The sequence below is a fragment of the Microtus ochrogaster genome, unplaced genomic scaffold (assembly GCF_000317375.1).
Source record: "Microtus ochrogaster isolate Prairie Vole_2 unplaced genomic scaffold, MicOch1.0 UNK24, whole genome shotgun sequence".
Classification (NCBI taxonomy): Eukaryota; Metazoa; Chordata; class Mammalia; order Rodentia; family Cricetidae; genus Microtus; species Microtus ochrogaster.
The window spans coordinates 1449483-1471469 of record NW_004949122.1 but is presented as its reverse complement, the minus strand read 5'-3'; the positions used below and the strand labels follow the sequence as shown (position 1 = coordinate 1471469).

At 41.8% G+C, this 21987-nt stretch overlaps 1 protein-coding gene across 4 annotated transcripts in view; it reads left to right on the top strand.

Annotated features, from left to right (window-relative positions):
* Positions 1 to 21987, top strand: part of Ryk (receptor-like tyrosine kinase) — an 82433-nt gene that overhangs the window by 15748 nt on the left and 44698 nt on the right. For all 4 annotated transcript variants that reach the window (XM_005367783.3, XM_013354024.2, XM_026789597.1 and 1 more), the window contains exons 2-5: positions 11787 to 11908; positions 16335 to 16434; positions 19079 to 19213; positions 21681 to 21734. In XM_005367783.3, the coding sequence (XP_005367840.1) occupies positions 16377 to 16434; positions 19079 to 19213; positions 21681 to 21734 (247 nt within the window). In that variant the 5' untranslated portion in view covers positions 11787 to 11908; positions 16335 to 16376. The remainder of the gene's footprint in view (positions 1 to 11786; positions 11909 to 16334; positions 16435 to 19078; positions 19214 to 21680; positions 21735 to 21987) is intronic.

Here is a 21987-nt window from a genome sequence, read left to right as displayed (position 1 = left end):
TTTTTTTTTTTTTTTTTTTGGTTGTGGTTATTCTGGGTAGTATGAAGTACCTCGTTTTCGTTTTGACTTCTGTTACCCTAGTACTGAATAATGTGGAGCATCTTTTCATGTGGTTATTTTATGTCTTCTCTGGAGAAATGGGTGTTCAAGTCCCTTGTCCACTTTTAGATTGGACTGGTGTTCTGCTCTGTTGGTTTAAATGGCTGCCCTTATGCTAGAACCATACTACTGTTATTTCTTAAAACTTTTTGAGGGGCTGGAGAGATGGCTCAGAGGTTAAGAGCATTGCTGTTCTTCCAAAGGTCCTGAGTTCAATTCCCAGCAACCACATGGTGGCTAACAGCCATCTGTAATGGGGTCTGGTGCCCTCTTCTGGCCTGAAGGCATACACATAGACAGAATATTGTATACATAATAAATAAATAAATATTAAAAAAACTTTTTGAGATTATAATCACAATAATAGCCTTTTGTTGAATTGTGAAGCTTTTTTTATATATCCAGAATTCTAGACCCTTACCAGGTGTGAATTGCAGGTATCATCTTCCATTCTATGAGTTGTCCACTTTGTAATAGTGCAATTTTTTCCTCTTTCTTTCTTTCTTTCTTTCTTTCTTTCTTTCTGTCTGTCTGTCTGTCTGTCTGTCTGTCTGTCTGTCTGTCTGTCTCTCTTTTTGCATAGAACTTTAAAAACTTTATGAACTGGTGTGTCTGCTTTTGTCATCCATTGCTTGTGCTTTGGTATCCTGTCTTAGGTTACCAGAGCTGGAGAGATGGTTCAGAGGTTAAGAGCACTGGTTGCTCCTCCAGAGGTCCTGAGTTCAATTCCCAGCAATTACATGGTGGTTCATAACCATCTGTAATGAGATCTGGTGCCCTCTTCTGGCTTTCGGACATACATGCAGGCAGAACACTGTATACATAATAAATAAGTAAATCTTTTAGAAAACCTGTTACCAAATCCAATGTTAAGAAGATATGTCTCAGTTTTTTTCTATGTGCTTTATGTTTTTAAGTCTTATATTTAGGTCATTGATCTATTTTGAATTAATCTTTATATGTGATATGAGGTAGGGGTCCGGTTTCATTCTTCTGTCTCACTGTTATTTGCTGAAGGAAAATAGTCTTTCTCTGGCAAATGGTCTTGGTACCCTTACCAAAACTTGAGTCTTGAGAACTTTATGACTTTATTTCTGGCCTCAATTCTGTTCTTTTGGTTTCAATGGCTGCCCTTATTATAACTATACTATTTCTAAAAAGTTTTTGAGATTATAATTACATTATTTCTGCCTTCCTTTCCTCTCCCTTAGCCTTTCCATATAACCCTCCTTCCTCTCTTTCAAATTCATGGTCTCTGTTTTCATTTTGTGTTTGTGTGTTCCTAAATACATAAATACAGCCTGATCAGTCTGTATAATATTACTTTTATGTAATATTTTATGTTTTCAGGACTGACCATTTGGTATTGAATAACTGGTTGGTATGCTTGTCCCTGGGGAAGACTAGTTCTCTGGTTCTTAGCATTCCTTAGTTGCTTATAGTTTGTATAGAGTTGAGGCCTCATCAGCTTTTCTCTCAATCACTTTAGATGTCTGTTGTCCTCGTTCAACTGATGTTTAAGCAGCCATGTTGGTGAGCCTTTATGGGTGTAGCTTCTAACATTCTCCTAGCCAACTTCCTGTTCCTCTGGTTCTTAACAGTCTTTCCTTCCTTCCTTCCTGACTTCCACAATGATCCCTGAGCCTTAGTTGCAGTTGTGTTGTGTGTGTGTACATACGTTCATACATACATGCATATATATGCATATATATGCATATATATTTATATATGGGACTGGGCTTCACAACTGTGCATTTTGATTGGTGTGGTTTTCTGTAATGGTCTCTTTCTGTTATAAAACAGAAGTTTCCTCAGTGAAGGACTTATCTGGGTTTTGGGATAAATATTTGGAATATAGTTAGGGATTATGCTGGTTTAGTAAAGTGGCAGTTGTAGGTTCTCCTCCAAGACCCATGACTTCACTAGCCCTGGTAGTTGGCTTGGTTTCCAGTTCCAGGCATGACTTCCCTCATGTTGAGCAGGTCTTACGTCCAATTAGAGAGCGTTGGTTACCACCAAGGTGTGTGTGCCACTACTGCACTGTCTTGATCTGAGTCACTTTGTAGTGAGTTCTGAAACTGAAATGTCAGTCTTCTATATATGTACCTTTTAACTATTTGGAGCAGCTTTGCAATTCCATATCTATTTGAGGATCTGCTTTCCTATTTCTGCATAAAAGGCAGATGGAATTTTGATAGAGATTGCGCTGACTTTATACTTGGATTATATTGCCTTCTGACTAAGCCTGTTGTCTCCCCAACCATAGATACGGGATGTTTTTCTGTTTAGTTCTTTCAGTGTTTTGTATTTTTAACTTAGTCTTTTATTTCTTTGGTTACATTGCTTCCTAAGTTTATCCTTTGAGATGTGGCTGTAAATGGAATTGGTTTCTTACTTTTCCTTTGGAATCATTCTTTGAGGAACTGCTCTTACCCTGCATTCTGTCTTTCCTTCTGTTGTTTTGCTCCAGGGTGGTGACTGGGAATCCTCCTCTCTTTTGTTGTATGATTGTTATTTTATGTGACCTTATGCCCATTAGTATTGGAATCAAAAGACCTCTACAAAGTGATCCCCAAAGACTTTATTCTGTAAGACCAAATTTCTTTATTGACTTTTCTTTATCTTCCCAAAATATCAGAACCTATTCTGATTTTCTTTCAGCTATTTCTCTTTGGATCACGATGGTCCTGGTTTCCCCGGATTCTTTTCTAAAGGTACATATTGGAGTAACTAATCTTTAGACTCATCCTCTTCTTGTTCTGACCTAGCTCTGAGCCTTCCTTCCACTACCTTTCCTTGTTCCTGATCTTATAGCATTCCTGTACGTTGGGCTTGCTGTGAAACTGACTCACGGATGCATTGTGGAATGTCTTATTTTCCTCTCTGCCTCAACACTACTCCTCAGTGTCCATTTGAGTTGGTAGATGCATGCCCCACCATTCTCTATAGTTATATCTGCCAGCCCCTATCCCTGAGCTCAGTCTGCATTTAATTACTGTGGTTACAGTCGAAGCATTGATAATTGGTAGCAGTTGGAAAGGGATAGATTGTATTATCTTCACTTGCCTTTTTTTCCCCTTTGAGTATATACTGGGAAAGGAAAGAAAAAGATTAAATCCAGAAATATAAAGTATGTTACTTCCTATAAATTTAATATTTGTCAGAAAAATTAAGATAAAATTGTTTAAAATTCTTTTTATTTTCCTAATTTTATTTCCTGGATGTCAGTGCAAAACATTGTCTTTATTGACCATTTGGAAAATACATTGTCATAAAGAAGAAAAAGAAAAATAATAAACATTCATTACCACGTTTGGTAAATAATCTTTCTAGCCTTTTTTCCTGCATTTTTGTTTTTCTTTATGTGGGTGAGCACTTTGAAGGTGAAGAATGCTGACAGACTCATAACCTCCATGTGCTTTCTGTCACTCTGCCTTCTTCTCACCCACTGCCCACCGGTTGTGGCCTGTGCATTTCCGGCCTTAAGAAGTTGATTGTACATTTCTTTATAACTGATAACTTTTTAAATGAGGGGAGAATTGCTATTTTATAGCTATGGGAAGGGATGTGGCACCATTGCGGGGGTTAGAGAACAGCTCTCAGGGGTTTCATCTTCCACTGTGGGATCTGGGCACTGAATTTAGCTGACGAGGCTTGTTCAGCAAGTACTTTAACCCACTTGGCCATCTTGTCAGCACCATGTTTTGTTTTTATTTGTGAACACTGTTTTATGTAACCCAGACTAACTAAAAACTTCTGAAGTAGCTGAGATGCCTTGAACTCCTGCTGCCTCCACACCCCAATTGCTAGAATTACTATTGTGTCACCAGCCTGGCTGCTGATAACTTCATATAACTGTCTTGTGGGTGATTTGAGAGGAGATGGTTTCAATAATGTACCGTCTTAATGTGTGCCTTAATTATGGCTATATTGATTATAGATGTGCGTGTTTTCTGTTCTCTGTATACTAATTTCATACCCCAGTTGTACTTAACATTGGGTTCTCTATATGTTTAGAAATGCTTTACATTAAAAAATTGATTGGTTGATGTATATGATTGCTTGTCTGTATATATGTATATGCTCCATGTGCATGCTTATGGAGACCAGAAGAGGGCATCATATTCTCTTGAACAGTAGTTACAAATAGTTGTAAGCTGCCATGTGGTGCTAAAAAATCAAACATGGGTCCTCTGCAAGAGCAGTCAGTGGTCTTAGCTATTGTGCCTTCTCTCCAGTCCCAGAAACGCTTTACGTTTTGATTTAGAGCAATGAAGACTGACATTTATTGAGCTTGGAGGGTTAGCTCAGAGGTTATTGGCTACTCTTCAAAGGACCCAGCTTCAATTTTCAGCACCCACATGGCAGTTCACAACTGTCTGTCACTCCAGTTCCAGGGTATCTGGCATCCTCACACAGAGATATATACAGATAAAACACCAATGTACATTAAAAAAAAAGATTGATGTTTATTTTATCATAAGCATTTCCGTAGTATAAAGGATTCTCTATTCCTTGTTAAAAAAAAAAAACTTTGAAGCTCACTCAGCGTGAGTTAGAGTTACTTACTGGGTAAGATTATGCAAATGGCTGTTTTCCGAGGCCTCTGAGAATGTGCTTTCTTTGCATAGGATCAGAATTTGTTTGGAAATGGACTTCTCCAGAAAACTTGCTTTGTTCCTGCATTCTAGGGTTTTTCCATGCTAGTCTCTGCAGTGAACAGGGCCAGTGTCCGGCAGCGCTGTAGGGGAGATTCTGCCTAAACTGTGCTTTTTCGTTTTTTGTACTCACCAGATTTTGCTTTTTGATATATTGGGATATTTTAAGGGAAGGTGGAGGAAGGAATTTTAGTTATTAATGATTTGTCGTTATTAGTGTTAACTTTAATATACTAAAGATGATGTCTTCATAGTAATTTTTTTAATTGAAAAAAATTGGGATAGGGGACATGGGCAGCTGTTTTCTTAGCTCTTATAAACCTTAATGGATTTTTTTTTTTTTTTAAAGAAAGTGAGTTGTTTTGCTTTTCAAGTCAGGGTTTCTCCGTAGCTTTGGAGCCTGTCCTAGAACTTGCTCTGTAGATGAGACTGGCCTTGAACTCACAGAGCCTATCTGTACTTCCCAAGTGCAGGCACCACCATCACCCGATTCAAAGTGTTATTTTTTTGTTGCTGTGAGGAGACACCATGACTAAGGCAGCTTAGAAAAAAAGCATTTGGCTGGGGGCCTTCTTATAGTTTCAAAGGGTGAGTCCACAGTCATGGCAGGGAGCATGGCAGCAAGCAATTGGGCATGGTGTTGGAGCAGTTGCTGCAAGCTCCACACCCACAAGGCCCACAGAAAGCTAACTGGGATGGTAAAAACTTTTGAAACCTTAAAGCCCACCTCCAGTGACACAGCTCCTCTAGCAAGGTCACACCTCCCAGTCCTTGCAGTTTCAACTGTGAACCAAGCATTGAAATATATGAGCCTATAGGGACCATTTACATTCAGAGCACTACAGAAAGTAATTGGATTTTGGTTTTCATGACTTACTAAACACTATATGCATATTTCTCTAAATGTTTTTTGAAAACCTTTAATTTTTTCCTAGTTATAATTCATAGGAAACATACGTTTTAGATGAGGTCTTAGTATATTGTTTTGGCTGTACTGGCGAGGAACTCACTATGTAGGATCTACCTGTCTTCCTCCCAAGTGCTAGAGTTAAAGGCATGCACCACCATGCCCATCTTTCAAAGAAAGCTTAAGGAGAAACAAAAGAATAAAGGGTACATGAAAAATCACTCGTAATCCACTATTTATAATCAACTACTTATTATATTCTGATATTCACTTTCTTTAAAAAAGTGGAGCATACATAACATACATATTCATATATCAGTCATATATGTATATATTTAATTTCTTGAATATTTATTGAACACTTCTAGGTGTCAGGTAGTTTTGAAAATTTGCTGAATATTTGCTTCTTGCCTATTTTCCTTTAGGGTTAAATTCTGGACAAAACTCAGTGTTGTGGGGAGAGGGCCCACTTGTTCATCCCTGCCACCTGGCTAGCTTAGCCCTGAAATAATCACATAGAAACTATTAATTAAAACACTGCATAGCCCATTTGCTCTAGCCTCTTTTTGGCTAACTCTCATATTGTGATTTAACCCATTTCTATTAATCTGTATATCGCCACGTGGCAGTGGCTTACCGGGAAAGATTCAGCATGTCTATCTTTGGTAGTGGATCCATGGCATCTCTCCTACTCCGCCTTTCTTTCTCCCAGCATTCAGTTCTGTCTTCCCCGCCTACCTAAGTTCTGCCCTATCAACTAGACAAAGGCAGTTTCTTTATTCATTAGCCAATGAAAGCAACACACAAACCGAAGGACCTCCTACACCAACTCAGTTCATTATATTGTGTTTGTAGAAGCCCTGCTCATGGTGCCAGTCTTATTCAGTTTTTTTTTAAAATTTAGTCCCCTCCCGCCCTCTTCTTCTGCCATCAGAGTTACTTTGTGTTGCTGGGACAAAAACCCTGATGTAAGCAAGTTGCAGAAGGGAAGGGTGATTTTGCTTTGTATTGCAGAGGGTCCAGTCTGTCATGACAGGGAAGGCCTGGCAGCAGGAGTGCAGGCAGTGATTTGTTCACAGGCAGCGGACAGGAAGCAGACAAGGCAGGTTGGAAGCCAGTGGCCTGTACCTCCAGAGACCTGCACTTAGGGACCTACTTCTGACAGCAGGGCGTACTCCCTGAAGGCTCCCTCCACAGCTTTCAAAATAGAAGCATAAGCTGGGGACCTAGCATTTAAAGCATGAATTTATGGCAACAGACCAAACTCCAACCATAACAATACATAATTGTCTATGTATTGCAAGGATGAACAGGAATGGGTTAGATTGAAAGGCCATGATCCCTGGGTACCACCTCAGAGGGTCTTCTGCAGAGAAAGAAATGTTTAAAATCATCGTTTTCTTACAGATGTGACCATGGTTTATTAATCACTGCTGTCCTGCTAGGAATTTACATTGCTTATAAGTTTACAGTCATGGAGTGCTGCCACACCCTGCCCAGCATTCATTGTTATATTTAAAGAACAGAAGCATTTCTGGTACAGTATCAAGAGTGCTTATTCACTAAAAATAAAGGGATTATGGTGAAAAGAAGGTTCAAGGCAGACCACTCAAGACTTTTGCTATTCCAGACCAGAGAGCACTAACAAAAGCATAATTGGCACCTTATGAGAACCACTCACTGTGGCTCAGGCTGCCTGGGAGCAGAGGAAGCTGTTGAAGTGTGAGAGGATGGAAATTGCAGTTGTGAGCCGCGAGCCCGCCCTAGGGATTGTACAGGGGAAGTGCAGCTTGCTCTGTCAGGAACCACGCACAGGTGAGCCCGTGTGCGTGTAGTCACCTTTAATATTCTTGAAATGGAGCGGAAAGAGCCATTTGGTGGGAGCTGAGTTGGTTTGCGGGCCTTTGCTACTGAAATAGAGTTCTCTTCCTGTCCCGGCCCCTTTGCTCTTTTGTCAGGAGAAGAGCTCCTTATTTCTCTGGGAAAGTTTTTGATGTTGAAATTTGGAAATTGATTACTTACATATAACCAATTTTTTAAAAATTATTTGCTTGTGCTATCCTATTTGTGATTAGTAATTAATTTTGAGATTAAAAAGAGGTAAAAATCTTTGAGTGTTGTCTTTTCCTCCTCTCAGAAAATTTAGGTAAACTTATATAAAATGAAATACATTGGCTTTATGTGTTCAGTAGATCAGTAGATTGATCTTTAAGAAATGCAGAGGATGTAGCTCAGTGGTAGAGCACTTGCTAGGCTGTGGAAGGCCCTGAGCCCAACCTCTAGCTCTAGCAGCAACACCAAAACACCAACCCCTCACCCCTACCTTGGCACTGGAGAGGTGATTCAGTTGTTAAGAGCACTTAAAATTCTTGCAGAGCTCCCATGCCAGAAGACTAACAACTGCCTATAACTCTAGCTCCAGGGGCCCCAACACCCTCTTCTGGATTCTGCAAGTACCTGCATTGACATGTGCACACACTCCTCCCAACCCCCAAAGTTAAAAACAAAATAAATTATGTATATACACCTTTGTGACCTAGACTCAAGGCAAGATATTGAACATTGCCATTACCACAGGAAGTTCCTTGTAATCCCCCTGCCTCCTATCCTTCTTTCTAGATGGCCATGGTTGAGTTTTATCACTATGAACTACTGTTGTATGCTCTAGAAGTTTGATCTAACTGGACTCAAATGGTTGATATTCTCATGTGTCACGTTTCTTTGAATCTGAGAAGTCCATCCTTGTTACAAAGTCTGGTTTTTATTGTAGAGCAGTATTCCATTGTTGAATGTTAACAGTTGGAATCAAGTTCAGACATTTGTATTGTTTCCACCTCTGCTTTTTAGGAATAAAAGGCCTATGAACATCTGTGCCCAAGTGTTTTGTGGATACAGTGTTTTCATTTCCTTTGCATAATTACCTCAGTTGGAATTGATGGTCACAGAGTAGGTGTGTGTTTCATTTATAAGCTTTTCAAAGCAGTTGAGTGTTTTTTGTTTTTTGTTATTTTTTTTTTTCATGCTTGCCAGCCAGCGTTGCCAGAATCAATTGTAGCTATTCTCTTGGGTGCTAATGGTTTTCATTTTACTTCTAACCTTTGTTTTTCTGAAGATTAATGATGTGTTTTAGCACCTCTTCACATTTCCATGGCTCCGTGTATATCTTACTGTGAAACGCACCAGTCTGTCTTCTACTCACATGGTGTGGCTGAGAGCAAGAGGCCTGGGCCTCTTCAAGCTCATTCCTTGTGGTTTCTTTGCACAGCCCTATCTAAAGCATGGACTATCTTGGAAGAAGGCTAACTAGCATTTAAAGGGGCAGCAGACCTCTTCCCACAAGTGGAGTTTTCTCCTAAAAGCACTTGTCTAGCACAAATTCCCCACTAGTTTTTCAGTGTTTAGTGGATTTTCATGACATTCTACACCTATAATTTTTATAATGTCTTCTCATTGGCAAGGACCCCTAGTATGAAATTGAGTAGGAGTAGGGACGTCCTTATCTTGTAAGTGATTTTAAGAATTTAAGACTTCACCATTGAACATGCTAACTGTGTGGCTTTGTAAGTGCTATTTACCAGACTGAGAAAGAATTTGCCCATTCATTATTTGTTAATTATTTTTATCAGTATAGGCTTTCAATCTGAGATGTCCTCAGTGTTTTGTTTTGAAGCAGGGTCTCAGCTTCTGACCCTCTTGCTGCTACTTCCCAAGAGCTGGGATTCCTGCTGGGAGCCACCACACCCGCTTTGTTATCCTTTCCTTTTCCACTAGTGAGGTGACTTCCGACTTTTTGGAAGTTACTTGTCTATGCTATGCTTTGCCTTCCAGATACTGCTGTATTACATTTGCTAATATTTTGTGGAGAATGTTGGAATCTGTGTGAAAAATGTTGGTCTGTAGTTTTCTATTCTGTGTTATTTTAATTAGTTCTTGGCTTTGTGCTGGCCTTGTAAGAAAATAATTTTTGCTCTTATTTTCTGACAGTTATTTAAGATTGGTGTTATCTTCTGTAATGTTTTGAATTTACTGGTGACTAGAGTTTTCTCCTTGGGTAGGTTCTTGATCATTTGGGGCTTTTATTTCTTGTCTTTTGGTATGTGATGCTACCAAGGATTTTCTCTTTGATCTGAGGTATTGAATTTATTGTCATACCATTCTTAAAAGTTTTTTTTTATATTTTTAATCTCCATAAGATTTGTAGTGATATTTCTTTCTATTTCTAATATTGGTAATAGCATTTTGTACTTTTAAAAAAATCTGTCTTCTAAAGACTATAACTATCTTCAAAGAGTTATTTTTGGCTTTATCTTTTTAATTAATTTTTTTGTTGTTATGTTTGACCAGAGAAGGCAGGCTACATGATATTTATGTTATTGTTAAGAGTTTTAAGAAATTTATACAGTCTTAGTTTATGATTAATCTTTTCATATTTATAACTGTTCAAGTCATGAGTCCATCCTTTAGGTTCTGGAAGGATGTTAGTCTGTGGCTGTGAATTGCCTGTCTTCTCTCTTGGCTATATATATCTTGTTTGTTGGAGTACAGTATCTTTTTTAGCTTTTGTGTGTAGAGAATGCCATTGTAAGTTTTATTAACTAATGACTGAGTTGTTTCACCAGAAGTTCTAATTGTGTGCTGTCACTTCTGCTTCATTTATTTTTTTCCTTTTTCTTGATATATATTTCTGAACTTTGTTTTAGTCCTGTTTTTATAAATCTACCTATACTAGCATATCTCAGGCTTAAGTGAGTTTTTGTAAACATTTTATTATTTTTATGTGCATAGGTGTTTTATCTGCTTGAGAGTCTGTGCGCTGCATGTGTGCAGTGCCCACAGAGGGCACTAGACCTCTGGGAATGAAGTAATGAACTGTTGTGAGCTGCCATGTGGGTGTAATTAGACTCAGGTCCATTGAAAGAGCAATCGTGCTCTTAACTGCCAAGCCACCTCTCCAGCCCCTTAAATGAGTTTAAACCACCTATTACTGTGGTTATTGGTGTTGTCTTTGAATTCATATTCCTTTTCCATTCAATCCCTATATCTTCCTGTCTTTCTGTCTTTCTCCCGCACCACCAACCCCCACTTTATGTTCCTTAGCATTGCCTGTCCTGTCAGCAGGGAGAGCCTTCTGCACAGACTTCCAGCTTCTCCCGTTGTATTCCCATGCAGGATGCATAAAACAGTGCTGCCCAAGTCTCATTTTTGACTTAAAGGTGTTATCAGATCCGAGACAAATGAAGAAGCAACGCTGACAGGTGAACTGTCTGTGGCGGAGTCTTTGTGCTTTCTCTGTGTGATTGGGAGGTCTGAGGTGTTGGTTTGACCTCTTACCACCCTTGGGTTTCAGACCTGCCGTGCACGCTCAGGAAATGTGCGATTTCAACTTCAGTTTGTCCTTCCTGAGCACTAGGAACATCTGGACTAAACTTTAACAGCAAATCAATTTATAGGACATTATTCTGCCATGATTCTTTTCAGTTCTTTGATTCTTTGCCTGTCTCTAACACTCGCTAATCGCCCTCTTTTGTCAACAGTGCCCAGGCCTCAAGTTCACTGTCTTGATAGCACCAGTAATTACTGTTATTTTATTTTCCTTCTAACTTCTTTCTTCTTCCTTCCTCCCTCCCTCTCTCCCTTCCTTCCTTTCTTTTAACCTCTTGTATTTTCCCCCCACAGGAAGTTGATTTTCCACTGAAGGTAGTGCTGTAAAAGTTTTCTTCAGGGGCTGGAGAGATAGTTGACTTAGCTCAGACTCAAGCGGTGGTGGCTCATAAGCTTCCGTAACTCCAGTGCAGGCAGTCTCCCTCCCTCTCGAGTCTTTCTAAGTCTGGGTCAACATTGAAGGAGGAGGAGTTTTTCCTTTTTGTTGCTCCTCCAACAGGCACCATATTCAGAAGATACAAGTGGCTGCAGGTAGTCCTGGCATGGCTGTCTCAGAAGGATAGCTACTTTTTGGGTGCCGGTTTCTCTGTGATGCTACAGCCTCCTGCTTCGTGAGGCTGCTGATATGTCAGCTGTCTACAGTGCACACTTTGCATCAGTGTTCTCTCGCTGCACTGCACTAGTGTTTGTGATACTCTGAAGATGTTGGATGTTTAACTATTTTTCCATTTTTTTTCTAGGTCTTGACGCAGAACTTTACTATGTGAGAAATGATCTTATTAGTCACTACGCTCTGTCCTTTAACCTGCTAGTGCCCAGTGAGACAAACTTCCTGCATTTCACTTGGCATGCAAAGTCCAAGGTAAGAGCTGCTGGCGGACAGCTTGACAGGGACTGCCCCTGAGGATGGGCCTTCCTCTCCACAGAAGGGTGAGCGGTGGTGCACCGAGGAGCACTGGGACTTTTCAGGTTATGTCTTACAGATAGAGTCTTGAGCCTGTTCTGCTAAAATGTCAGGTTTAGGTGACCACAAGGTGGATGATCATCACCTACGATTGGGTCCTTGCAGGCCTTTCCAGTGGGATCTGATTCTAACTTGGGAAGAGAACAGTTGGGTTTGATGATGACCCTGCTGTTACGGAGAAGCCGTATATGGTTGGAGGATGGGTGTGGGTGTGTGGGGAGAATCATTGCTGAGCTGGTTCTTCCAGACACTTGTTGACTTGAATACAGTTTTCATATTCACAGTGAAAGAAAGGTGCAGCATTGGCATATTTTCTTCCTGTATAGCTATGCTTTGGTTTGTTGATCATTTCATGCAAGAGGAAACTGTGACCCAGGTTTGTGAAGGACTTGCTCAAATGAGTCTGGAGGCAGAAGAAGCAGGCACTCTAGGTGACCTGAAATGGCAGTCACCCAGGAGGGCCAGAGTGATATGAAGATGGCTTTTCTTGATCGTTTGGCTCTGAGATGCAGTCGTAAACTTTTAGAAGGAAGGCTACCACTCTCAGTTTCTGACACTCTGTCAGAAACTCTCAGCTTGGTCTTTTTAAGATTTGCCAGAGATGAAGTACTTGCTTCCGAGGGTCTCCAGACTCCCTGGTGTATCACTTCAACAGCACAGATATTTTAACATCAGTTTTTCCACATCAAAGCTTTTGCTGGTAGTGTTCTGTAGTGTTTACTTGACTGGCTGTGCCAAGGATTTTAGTTTTCTCAGAGGCTGGAGCTGTGTGTGTCCTTTTCTTTAACATCCATGTCACGCATGCCTTAGTGAGTGGTTGAGAGTGTGTTAATTGTGTTTTAAGATGGGAGTCGAGCTCTGGTATTGATTCTCTCAAGAGTAGACTACTAGGCGGTCTTAACAGATAATTAGTTTCTTGTATGTTCCAGAAAATTCCCCAGTGTTCAAGAAAAAGCCTGCAACTGTGTCTGTTAAGTGTCAGTAGATATGCTAGATAGCCAAAAGGCAGAGGCATACTAAGACGGGGCAGAAGACTCCTGCCACCCACTCTCCTTGGTGTCGGTCCAGGAGAGGCTGCAGGGAGCCTGTCAGAGTTGCAGCAGCAGCCTCTGGGGCCAGCCTACTGTGTCCCAGTGGAGGGAAGTAGCTGTGAGAAAGGCAGGTCTGGCAGTGTCAGACAAATTGGAAGGCCGTTGGACCATCGGCAAGCACATTCCCTTTAGATCTGTGTTCCAGAGAGAGATGGTCTCACTCATCAGCTGCCATGTCTTCCAAGTAGGGGAAAAATACCAAACATGTTTATTTTTTAGCTTCTTCAAATATTTATATTTTCTCTAGTAATTTTTCTGAAGTATTCTGGCTTGTTTATTTTGCTGATAAACAACTGCTGTTCAGAGTTTTTGTCTGGTAGTCTGTGAGGTAGTTTCTAAATGGGTCTGTTTCTTCAAAGGTGATTGACAAGTGTTCCTTACAGATCCGTGCGTGCCAAGATAGGGAAAATTGGGTTTCAGTAATTGGCAGTCTTCTCTGACTTTGAAAACTACATTAAAAAATTAGGTACCCTAAGGAGCCCAGTGGGAAGAGAGATGCTTCCCTTGTCCATTCAGCCTGACCAAAGGGCAGGCTTCCTGCTTCTTCCCACTGCTCCTCTAAGCCTCTCCTCAGCCTCTTTATCCCCTCCTGCTCCTGCTCATTTCCCTGCCTCCACTTACAGCTTCATTTCTTTCCCCTCTCCTTCTCCCTGTGGCTACACTGAGATAAACCTGCCTACTACTCTGTCCCCTGCCCTCAGCTTTGCCATTGGGGCCCTTTGATTCCTTGGCTGTACGTCTTTGCTTTCCTAAGGGTTTTGGTCCCTGGGCAGCTCTTCCTCTGCTTATAGTAACTGAGGTTTTTAATAAAGGAGATCAAAAGGTTTTGTGGGGAGTACTCAAGAGGGACGCTACAGGGGATTGCTAGGGAAGTAAGAAGTTTCTAGAAAAGTTATTAATGTCATGGACAGACAGGCAACAGTATGACAGGGGTCTCAAGGAGACTTCAGGCTCTAGCATCAGAGAATGACAGCATGGCAGGGTCTCTGGAGAGAGGCATCAGAACCCATGTGATAGAGGTAGTGTCTCATTTTTATATCCGAAGATGGACTAAGTTTCATAGCATATGCCTATAGGCGGATTCTCTGATTCCCAGCCAGGAGAGGACTGGGGAGCAGGAAGTGTCACCAAGTAACTAATTTCCCAGGTGAGAGATCCTGGCCCCAGAGTGACTTTTAGCTGGGAACTCACAGACAGTGTCTCAGTAGGGTGCCTGTCTGGATCTTTGAGAGGAGATTGCTACAGATAGTGACCTGAGCAGAGGCTGTCTAGCATGACATTCTACAGAAACTTCCTGAGTTTGGTGAAAGGGGGAAGCTCGACTCTGAATCTTTTAAATATGAGGCTGTAGGGTTACAAGGTGGTATGCCTAGCAGGTAGTTGGAGGTAAAGGAGAGTGGGAGGCAAGATGAGATCTTGTCGTGGTGAAATGGGTTGGAGCCTAGTGTATGGGGAGAAGGATTTATCCTGTGATGAGAGGCTGGAGCTTCCTTTGGGACCAGAGTACGGGGGGTAGATGTTCTGACAGACCTGGCCGATGCTGGAAAGGACAAACAAAATTCCTCTGTGCTAGCTGAAAGAGAAGAAGTGGGGAAGGTGCCGTAGCAATAAGGACCAAGGACCATCAGTGAGGTTGAAGAAAAGCAACCGCTGGGCACAGGACTTGCCAGGGGTGGGGGTGGGGTAAACACTGTGCCCCAGGATTTCATTCCCCCAGCAAGCTAAGCCAAGGGCAGTGGGTTTGCAGCAGCTGCTATCCAAGTGTGTGGAATAAGGAGTGAACCAGGAGAAGGTGTCAAAATGACTGTGTCAGTGATGTGCCTGCTGGGGCTCAGGCTGTGGGAACGTGAAACCAAGTGGTCCTTGCTGTGCTGGGAAGGAGGAAGGAAGTAGTTTAATTGACCACTGCCTTTCCCCCTCTACAAGCACAGCCTTGGCTCATAAACATGCCTCATAAATGCTGTCTGACTTAAAGTAGTGAGCACAAAGAGCTGCTTTTGTAGGGACTAGTGGTGGGTGGTCAGTGGTCGTGCTGGGATCTTGGATGGAATGGGCAGTATTTTTCTATCTGTTTTGGACATGGAGAAGTTGAGTGGTATGTCAGAATGAACACTGCATTTCAGAGTTAACAGAAAGATGGCAGGAGACAAAGTGAGCCAGCAGTCAGAACCTCTGTAGAGTCCAGTGTGTTAGCATGTGGATGGCAGGAGACATGCCACTGGAGTGAGCTTTGGAGTAGGGGGTGATTCTAGAGAGGCCCTTACAGCCTTAGACCCATCCTGACCCCAGGACATTAGGAAGAAGAGGAGGATGCCTGAAGAGAAAGTCACGTTGAGGGAGAGCGCGAGGGAGATGGCTGTGAAGAGGTTGAGAGTAGGAAAGACTGTCCAGAATCCTGAGGTTTCTCACATGGGGAACAAAAGGAATGCAGCGGTGTTGACAGCACAGGAGGTTTGCCTGAGAATCCTGGGGTGGGAGGAAGCTGGTGGTTTCTGAGAAGTGCAGCTTGGCAATGGGAGAGGCCTCTGAGGTTTCTGGGTCTTCAGTTTAGCAAAGGGCCCTGAGCCACTGTCACAGTGTGTTGTGTTGTCAACACAGTTGCTCCTCATGTTGAATGATCCTTATTTTCTAAAAATTGAAGCTTGGGAAAAGTTGCTTATCTGTGTAGGTCACATGACTTCGTGATTCTAGAGCCATTCTAATTTCCTTCGTGCACCTTCCCTGGCTGTATGGTTCTATTCAGAGATAACTTTGGCACAACTGTGCAGTCATCCTGATGCTTTATTGTTGGAAAGCCCGAGGGTACCTTAGGGATAGCTCTCTCGCACCCCTTGGTGGCAGTCATGGTGTTGTGGTGACACCATGGTAACAGTAAATCTCTGGCTGTATCATTGCTGTCAGGAAGGCTGCTAGAGTTTTATGGGAAAGGGTGGTCCTGGTCTAGATTTGGTTGAAAATTCCTAGTATGGCTTTATTTATATTATTTTTATTTAATTTTTGAGAAAGGGTCTCACTTTGTAGCTCTGATTGGCCTGGAACTCACCATGTAGGCCAAGGTGGCTTCAAATTCACTGAGCCACCTTCCTCTGCCTGCCGAGTGCTGGGATTGGAGACCTGCTCTTTGGAATTGTTTGCACCTGTGAATAGCTCATGTCCTGCTTAATTATGAGCTCATTAATGAAGTTCTTTCTGTTGTTACAGGTCCAATGTTTTTCTCTCTCTTCATTTCACAGGTTGAATATAAGCTGGGATTCCAAGTAGACAATTTTGTGGCTATGGGCATGCCCCAGGTCAATATCTCTGCTCAAGGGGAAGTGCCACGCACTTTATCAGGTGAGCCAGCAAAGACAGACTTAGCACACTGCTTTCAGCTGTCTCCCTCACATCCCTACAAGGACAGTTTACTGAATGCCTGCCTTTGAAAAGTACTTTAATGAATTCTGTTATATCGTTGTAGAGCTGTCTTTACTTAGCTCATCCTTGGCTCCTTTTCTGTGTTTCTGGCATCTGCATCTGAGTCCCTGCCTCTGCCCTTTACTCCCTTTGGTTTAAGTCCCACCTGCTACCATTGACTTGAGTGGCCATTGTCCATTTGCATCTGACCACAGGGCATCAGGACCTCTAGTGTCTCCTGCTCCAGTCAGCTGGCTCATTGCAGACTTCTCAACTTTTGCCTGTGTCCATTACCACCTGCCCTGGCCACTGCCCATGTTCCAGCACCCCAAGAGTCCAGTCTGTGTTCAGTTCTCATACCCAGGCCTTTGCACATGCCCCAGCATATTCAAACATTCCAGTTTGTATATAATTTTCACACCCAGGCCTTTGTACGTGCTGGCCTCAATTTGGAACCTTCTTTCACTTTTTTCTGCTTGTGAGTTCCCATCTATCCAGTGAATAAGATGTAAAGTCTGCACCATCCCCTTTCTGTCCCACCTCCAATTGTTAACTCCTCTGTGCTTCCTGCCCATACCAACTTGGCATGTAACTGTTAATAAACTTATTACAGTATCTGGTGATTCCTTGCCCAGCAGTTGGGCATGCAATAGGTGCTCAGTATGTGTCTGAATAAGTGGACTGAATGTTTTATTTCCACCACCCTCACAGCTTGTAAACAGACCCTTTGAAGGATATCCTGGGGAGTTTTCTGTTGTGGTAAATACCACTCGGGGAGGAAAGGGTTTATTTAAACTTTCTAGAGTCCATTCTCAAGGGAAGTCAAGGCAGGAACTCAAATCAGGAACCGAGCAGAGATCTTGGAGGAGTGTTATTTGCTCTCCATGGCTTTCTCAGTTTGCTTCCTTATACAACCCAGGACCACCTGCCCATGGCTGGCACTTCCTACAGTGGGCCAGGCCTTCTCATATCAATCATTAATTAAGAGAATGCCCCACAGATGTGCCTGGCCAGTCTGATAGGGGCAGTTCCCTTCGTTGGAGATTCCAATCTCAGATGATTCTAGTTTGTGTCAAGCTAATAAAAACTAAGCAACACAGAAAGACTCTAGGACATGGAGATTTTAAAATGTATCATCATCATCATCATCATCATCATCATCATCATCATCATCATCATCATCATCATCATCGTTTTAAAGAACAAAGAAGTAGGGCTTTCCTGGCAGTTTTATTCCCTTATTAAGTTCACTTATCTATTCACTCATTCTTAGTGGCACACGCTCGTTTAAGCTTTAAGACAGTGCTGGAAGGTTGGTTAATTTTTGTTGGTCAGCAAGGATGTTCAGAAATGCCTAAATCTCTGATCCAGGGCTGGAGAGATGGCTCAGAGGTTAAGAGCATTGCCTGCTCTTCCAAAGGTCCTGAGTTCAATTCCCAGCAACCACATGGTGGTTCACAACCATCTGTAATGAGGTCTCGTGCCCTCTTCTGGCCTTCAGGCATACATGCAGAAAGAATATTGTTATACATAAAAATAAATAAATATTAAAAAAAATCTCTGATCCACTCATATAGATAGTGAAATAATTTCTCAATTTATAGGAAAGAAATCATAAACTAAAAGATAAGAAAAAAGTTACTAAAATCTACTTTTTCATCATTAGCATCACTAGAAAACTTTTTAAAGTAAATCCTATTTAGAAGGGCAGTGTTGTTTTTAATTCCTAGCTAAGAATTTGTCAGTTTCATTTATAGATTTATTGTAATTTACCCCAGTAACAATGTTTTTATTTCCTAAGGGGTACTTATAAGTAATTTCTCTTTTGGATAAGATAATTTTTAAATGCGATCCCTAAATATACATACACATTTTCCACAGAGAGTACTTCCAAACATGCTCTTACTATGTCTCTGTTTGTCATGGTGATGTGTTAATGTTTGTATTTGCTCATCTGTATGTCATAGCTCTAAGTCCAACAGAAACTCTCCTGTCACCCAGTTCAGTGTGGCTTTGGTTTTCCCCCATCTTGTTAGCTAGACAGCAGGAAAGGATGCCCCTGCTCTAGGAATATGGTGATGACGTGTTTTATTTTGTGCATCTCATGTCTGCCCCGCAGACAGCAACGCATATGCTGCCTTCCTGACATTTACATCCTTCCAAGGCCTGGAGCGATATATTATGCATTTGGTACTGCATGGTCGTTACTTACCGTGTAATTTTGTTACTGTTGCTTGTGAGACTGGTAAGGTCAGCAGGGTTTGCTGAAGGGTTTTGTAGCTTCAGTATATTGGAAAGCAGAATACATACAACAAACTATCATGTTCAAAATCTCAAGAAGGCTTGATTGTCATCCCTTCATCTCTGTTTTGTTTTCTCTTCAACACTCTTCTGTATCTACAGTGAAAGGAATATAAATGGCCAGAACTGAGGTGATGCAGTCTCCGAAAGCTTCTGTCTGGTCCACTTATTTAAATGTGTTTGTTTGTTTTATTTGAGAGCAGAAATAAATGAAAATGTTGAATGGGGCATTGATCCTGATTTTTAGAACACTGAAGTATTTTCTCTTTCTTCTTTTAAACAGTGTTTCGGGTCGAGCTTTCCTGTACCGGCAAAGTAGACTCTGAAGTCATGATACTAATGCAGCTCAACCTGACAGTACATCCTTCCAAAAACTTCACAGTCTTAAATTTTAAACGAAGGAAAATGTGCTACAAAAGTAAGGATTGTATTTAACAAAACGTGTTTCATATAAATAAGAGGTCCATAGAAGATTGTGGTGCTTGTTTACAGACTAATTATGACCAAGTCTTTATTATAGTTGTGAGAAAAGGAAAGCACACAAGTTGATGAGATCCTGGGGTAACCCCAGGTAGTATGTAGCCAGGATCTCAACCCCACTCAGCCTCTGGTTCTCTGTCTGTAGAATTGCCTGAATGTTTCCATTAGATGTGTGAAGTGGATCCTGTATGACTGACGGGTAAAGAAGGAAAATAAACTCCACAGGGGTCACAGAAGCTGTGACTAAGCATTTGCTTGATGAACTTGGCTTATGCAGGAGCTTCACTTTAGGGGGTCATGTGGGCCCGGTTGGGACCATATCTCTGCTCTTCTCAGGAAGGGGGATAAGTTATTACACCTTGTGAGGCTTAGGTCCTCATCTGTAAAATATTCATGATGCTGTTTCAGAGAGGGTTTAAAGGGTAATTCAATCTAGCCTAGAATTAGGATGTCATGTGTGGGTACTTAATAATTATTACCTCTTTGGGTCACCACAGATCAGTGAGTTCTAGCACACCAAGGCTGAGTTTTGAGATGTTAAGAATTCTTAAAGGTTATCTAATCTCCATGTAGCCCAGAGGTAAAGTTTCTGAATTTACAAATAGGTCAAACTGTTTACTGTTTAAGGTAGAAACAAAACAAACCATAAACTCACTCAGTGCTCTTTCTGTGGTCTGTAAGTGTTACCCGCACTAAACCACATAGCCTTACATCAGCTCCAGGTGGTGTGTTTTCAGAAGATCTGAGTAACCTGGCCAGGCTCAGACAAAGTGCTGCAGCTAAGGGGCAAATCCGGGTTCTTGGCTTCTTTGTGAAACTGTCTGTTTACAAATTTGCCAGTTGAAATTAGTGCTGGGTGTTATTCAAACATGCAGGGTCAAAAAGTGAGTTACAGTGGCAAATGTCAAGACACATACCAACAAAGAAGCTATATTGCATTGAATAGAGACATTTTTAAAATAAAAAATTAGCACCCTTAGCTTTGGTGCAGTTCTGGTTCTCTGAGTTATATACCTACTTTGATGTAAGTTTGAAGCCTAGGGGGATTATAGAGGCCCTACTCCAACCTTATCGTTATGTGATTGGCATGAGGACACTGGGCCTTGAAGAGGCTACCTGGACTTGTATAACTAACTAGTCAAGATGGAGGATGGATGGATGGATGGATGGATGGATGGATGGATGGATGGATGGATGGATGGATACTAGGGCTGGACTCGGTGTGCTAGGAGAGTGCTTTGCCACTGAGCTGTATTCCAATTCTATCTTAGCATATTTGTTTGAGACAGGATCTTGCTAAGTTACCCATTCTGGCCTTGAACTCACTACCTAACCCAGTCAAGCCTAGAACTTGTGATCCCCCCTTGGTAACAGAGATTAAGGCATGCACTACCATGCCTGACTTCTGAAAACTTCCATTTTAGATTTACTATATACCACCTTCTTAATGTGTGGTCGTAATTTGTCCACAACTGCACTAGCAAGCACCCCTGTGCTGTGTGGAATGTTTTTTTTTTAAATTTTTTTTTAATTTATTTATTTATTGAGGATTTCTGCCTCCTCCCCGCCACCGCCTCCCATTTCCCTCCCCCTCCCCCGATCAAGTCCCTCTCCCTCATCAGCTTGAAGAGCCATCAGGGTTCCTTGACCTGTGGGAAGTCCAAGGACCGCCCACCTCCATCCAGGTTTAGTAAATTGAGCATCCAAACTGCCCAGGCCCCCCCAAAGCCAGCACGTGCAGTAGAATCAAAAACCCACTGCCATTGTTCTTGAGTTCTCAGTAGTCCTCATTGTCCGCTATGTTCAGCAAGTCCGGTTTTATCCCATGCTTTTTCAGACTCAGGCCAGCTGGCCTTGGTGAATTCCCGAAAGAACATCCCCATTGTCTCAGAGTGTGGGTGTACCCCTCGCGGTCCTGAGTTCCTTGCTCGTGCTCCCCCTCCTTCTGCTCCTGATTTGGACCTTGAGATTTCTGTCCGGTACTCCTGCTGTGTGGAATGTTAAGAGCTATTATTCCCTGCAAGTTTCTTTATCTTTAGGTGAGAATTAGGGATCAGGAAGCTTTCCTTCTCTAGAATTCTAGAGTCTTTCCACTGAGCTGGTTGTGCCGTGAGTTTCCATGAAGATGGTAAGTGTGTGGGTTTCTCTACATTCTTCACCACAGAAACCTATCTCATTGGGAAGCTGTAAGTGACCAGCACAGGCTGTTTCTCTACTGGTTATGGCTCTGATGACCATAGAAGGACACAGTAGTTTTCATCGTCTCACAGCGAATTCCTCGTGTTCAGAGGATGTGTTAGTGTGTAAGGATTCTCATGGAAAGCCATTTCTGAAGATGTGTTAGTGTGTAAGGATTCTTATGGAAAACCATTTCTGAAGTGCCTTTTATTTCCTTTTTAATCCAGAACTTGAAGAAGTAAAAACTTCAGCCTTGGACAGAAACACTAGCAGAACTATTTGTAAGTGTTATCGTGTTACCTTTCTCCATCATGAGAGTGAAGAGTGCATGTGAGTGTGTGAGCACATGAGTGTGCTTGCATGGAGCTTGATGCCTGCTGCAGTGTTGATGTTAGTTTGCTCTTTATTTTGCTGGAGTTCTGTGGATTGATATGTAGCCCAATTGGAGCTGTTAGGATATTGAGGATTTTGAGAATTGAAACTCATACATCTTTTACAGCACTGACAAACTAACAAATGCCTTTTAGGAGCAAG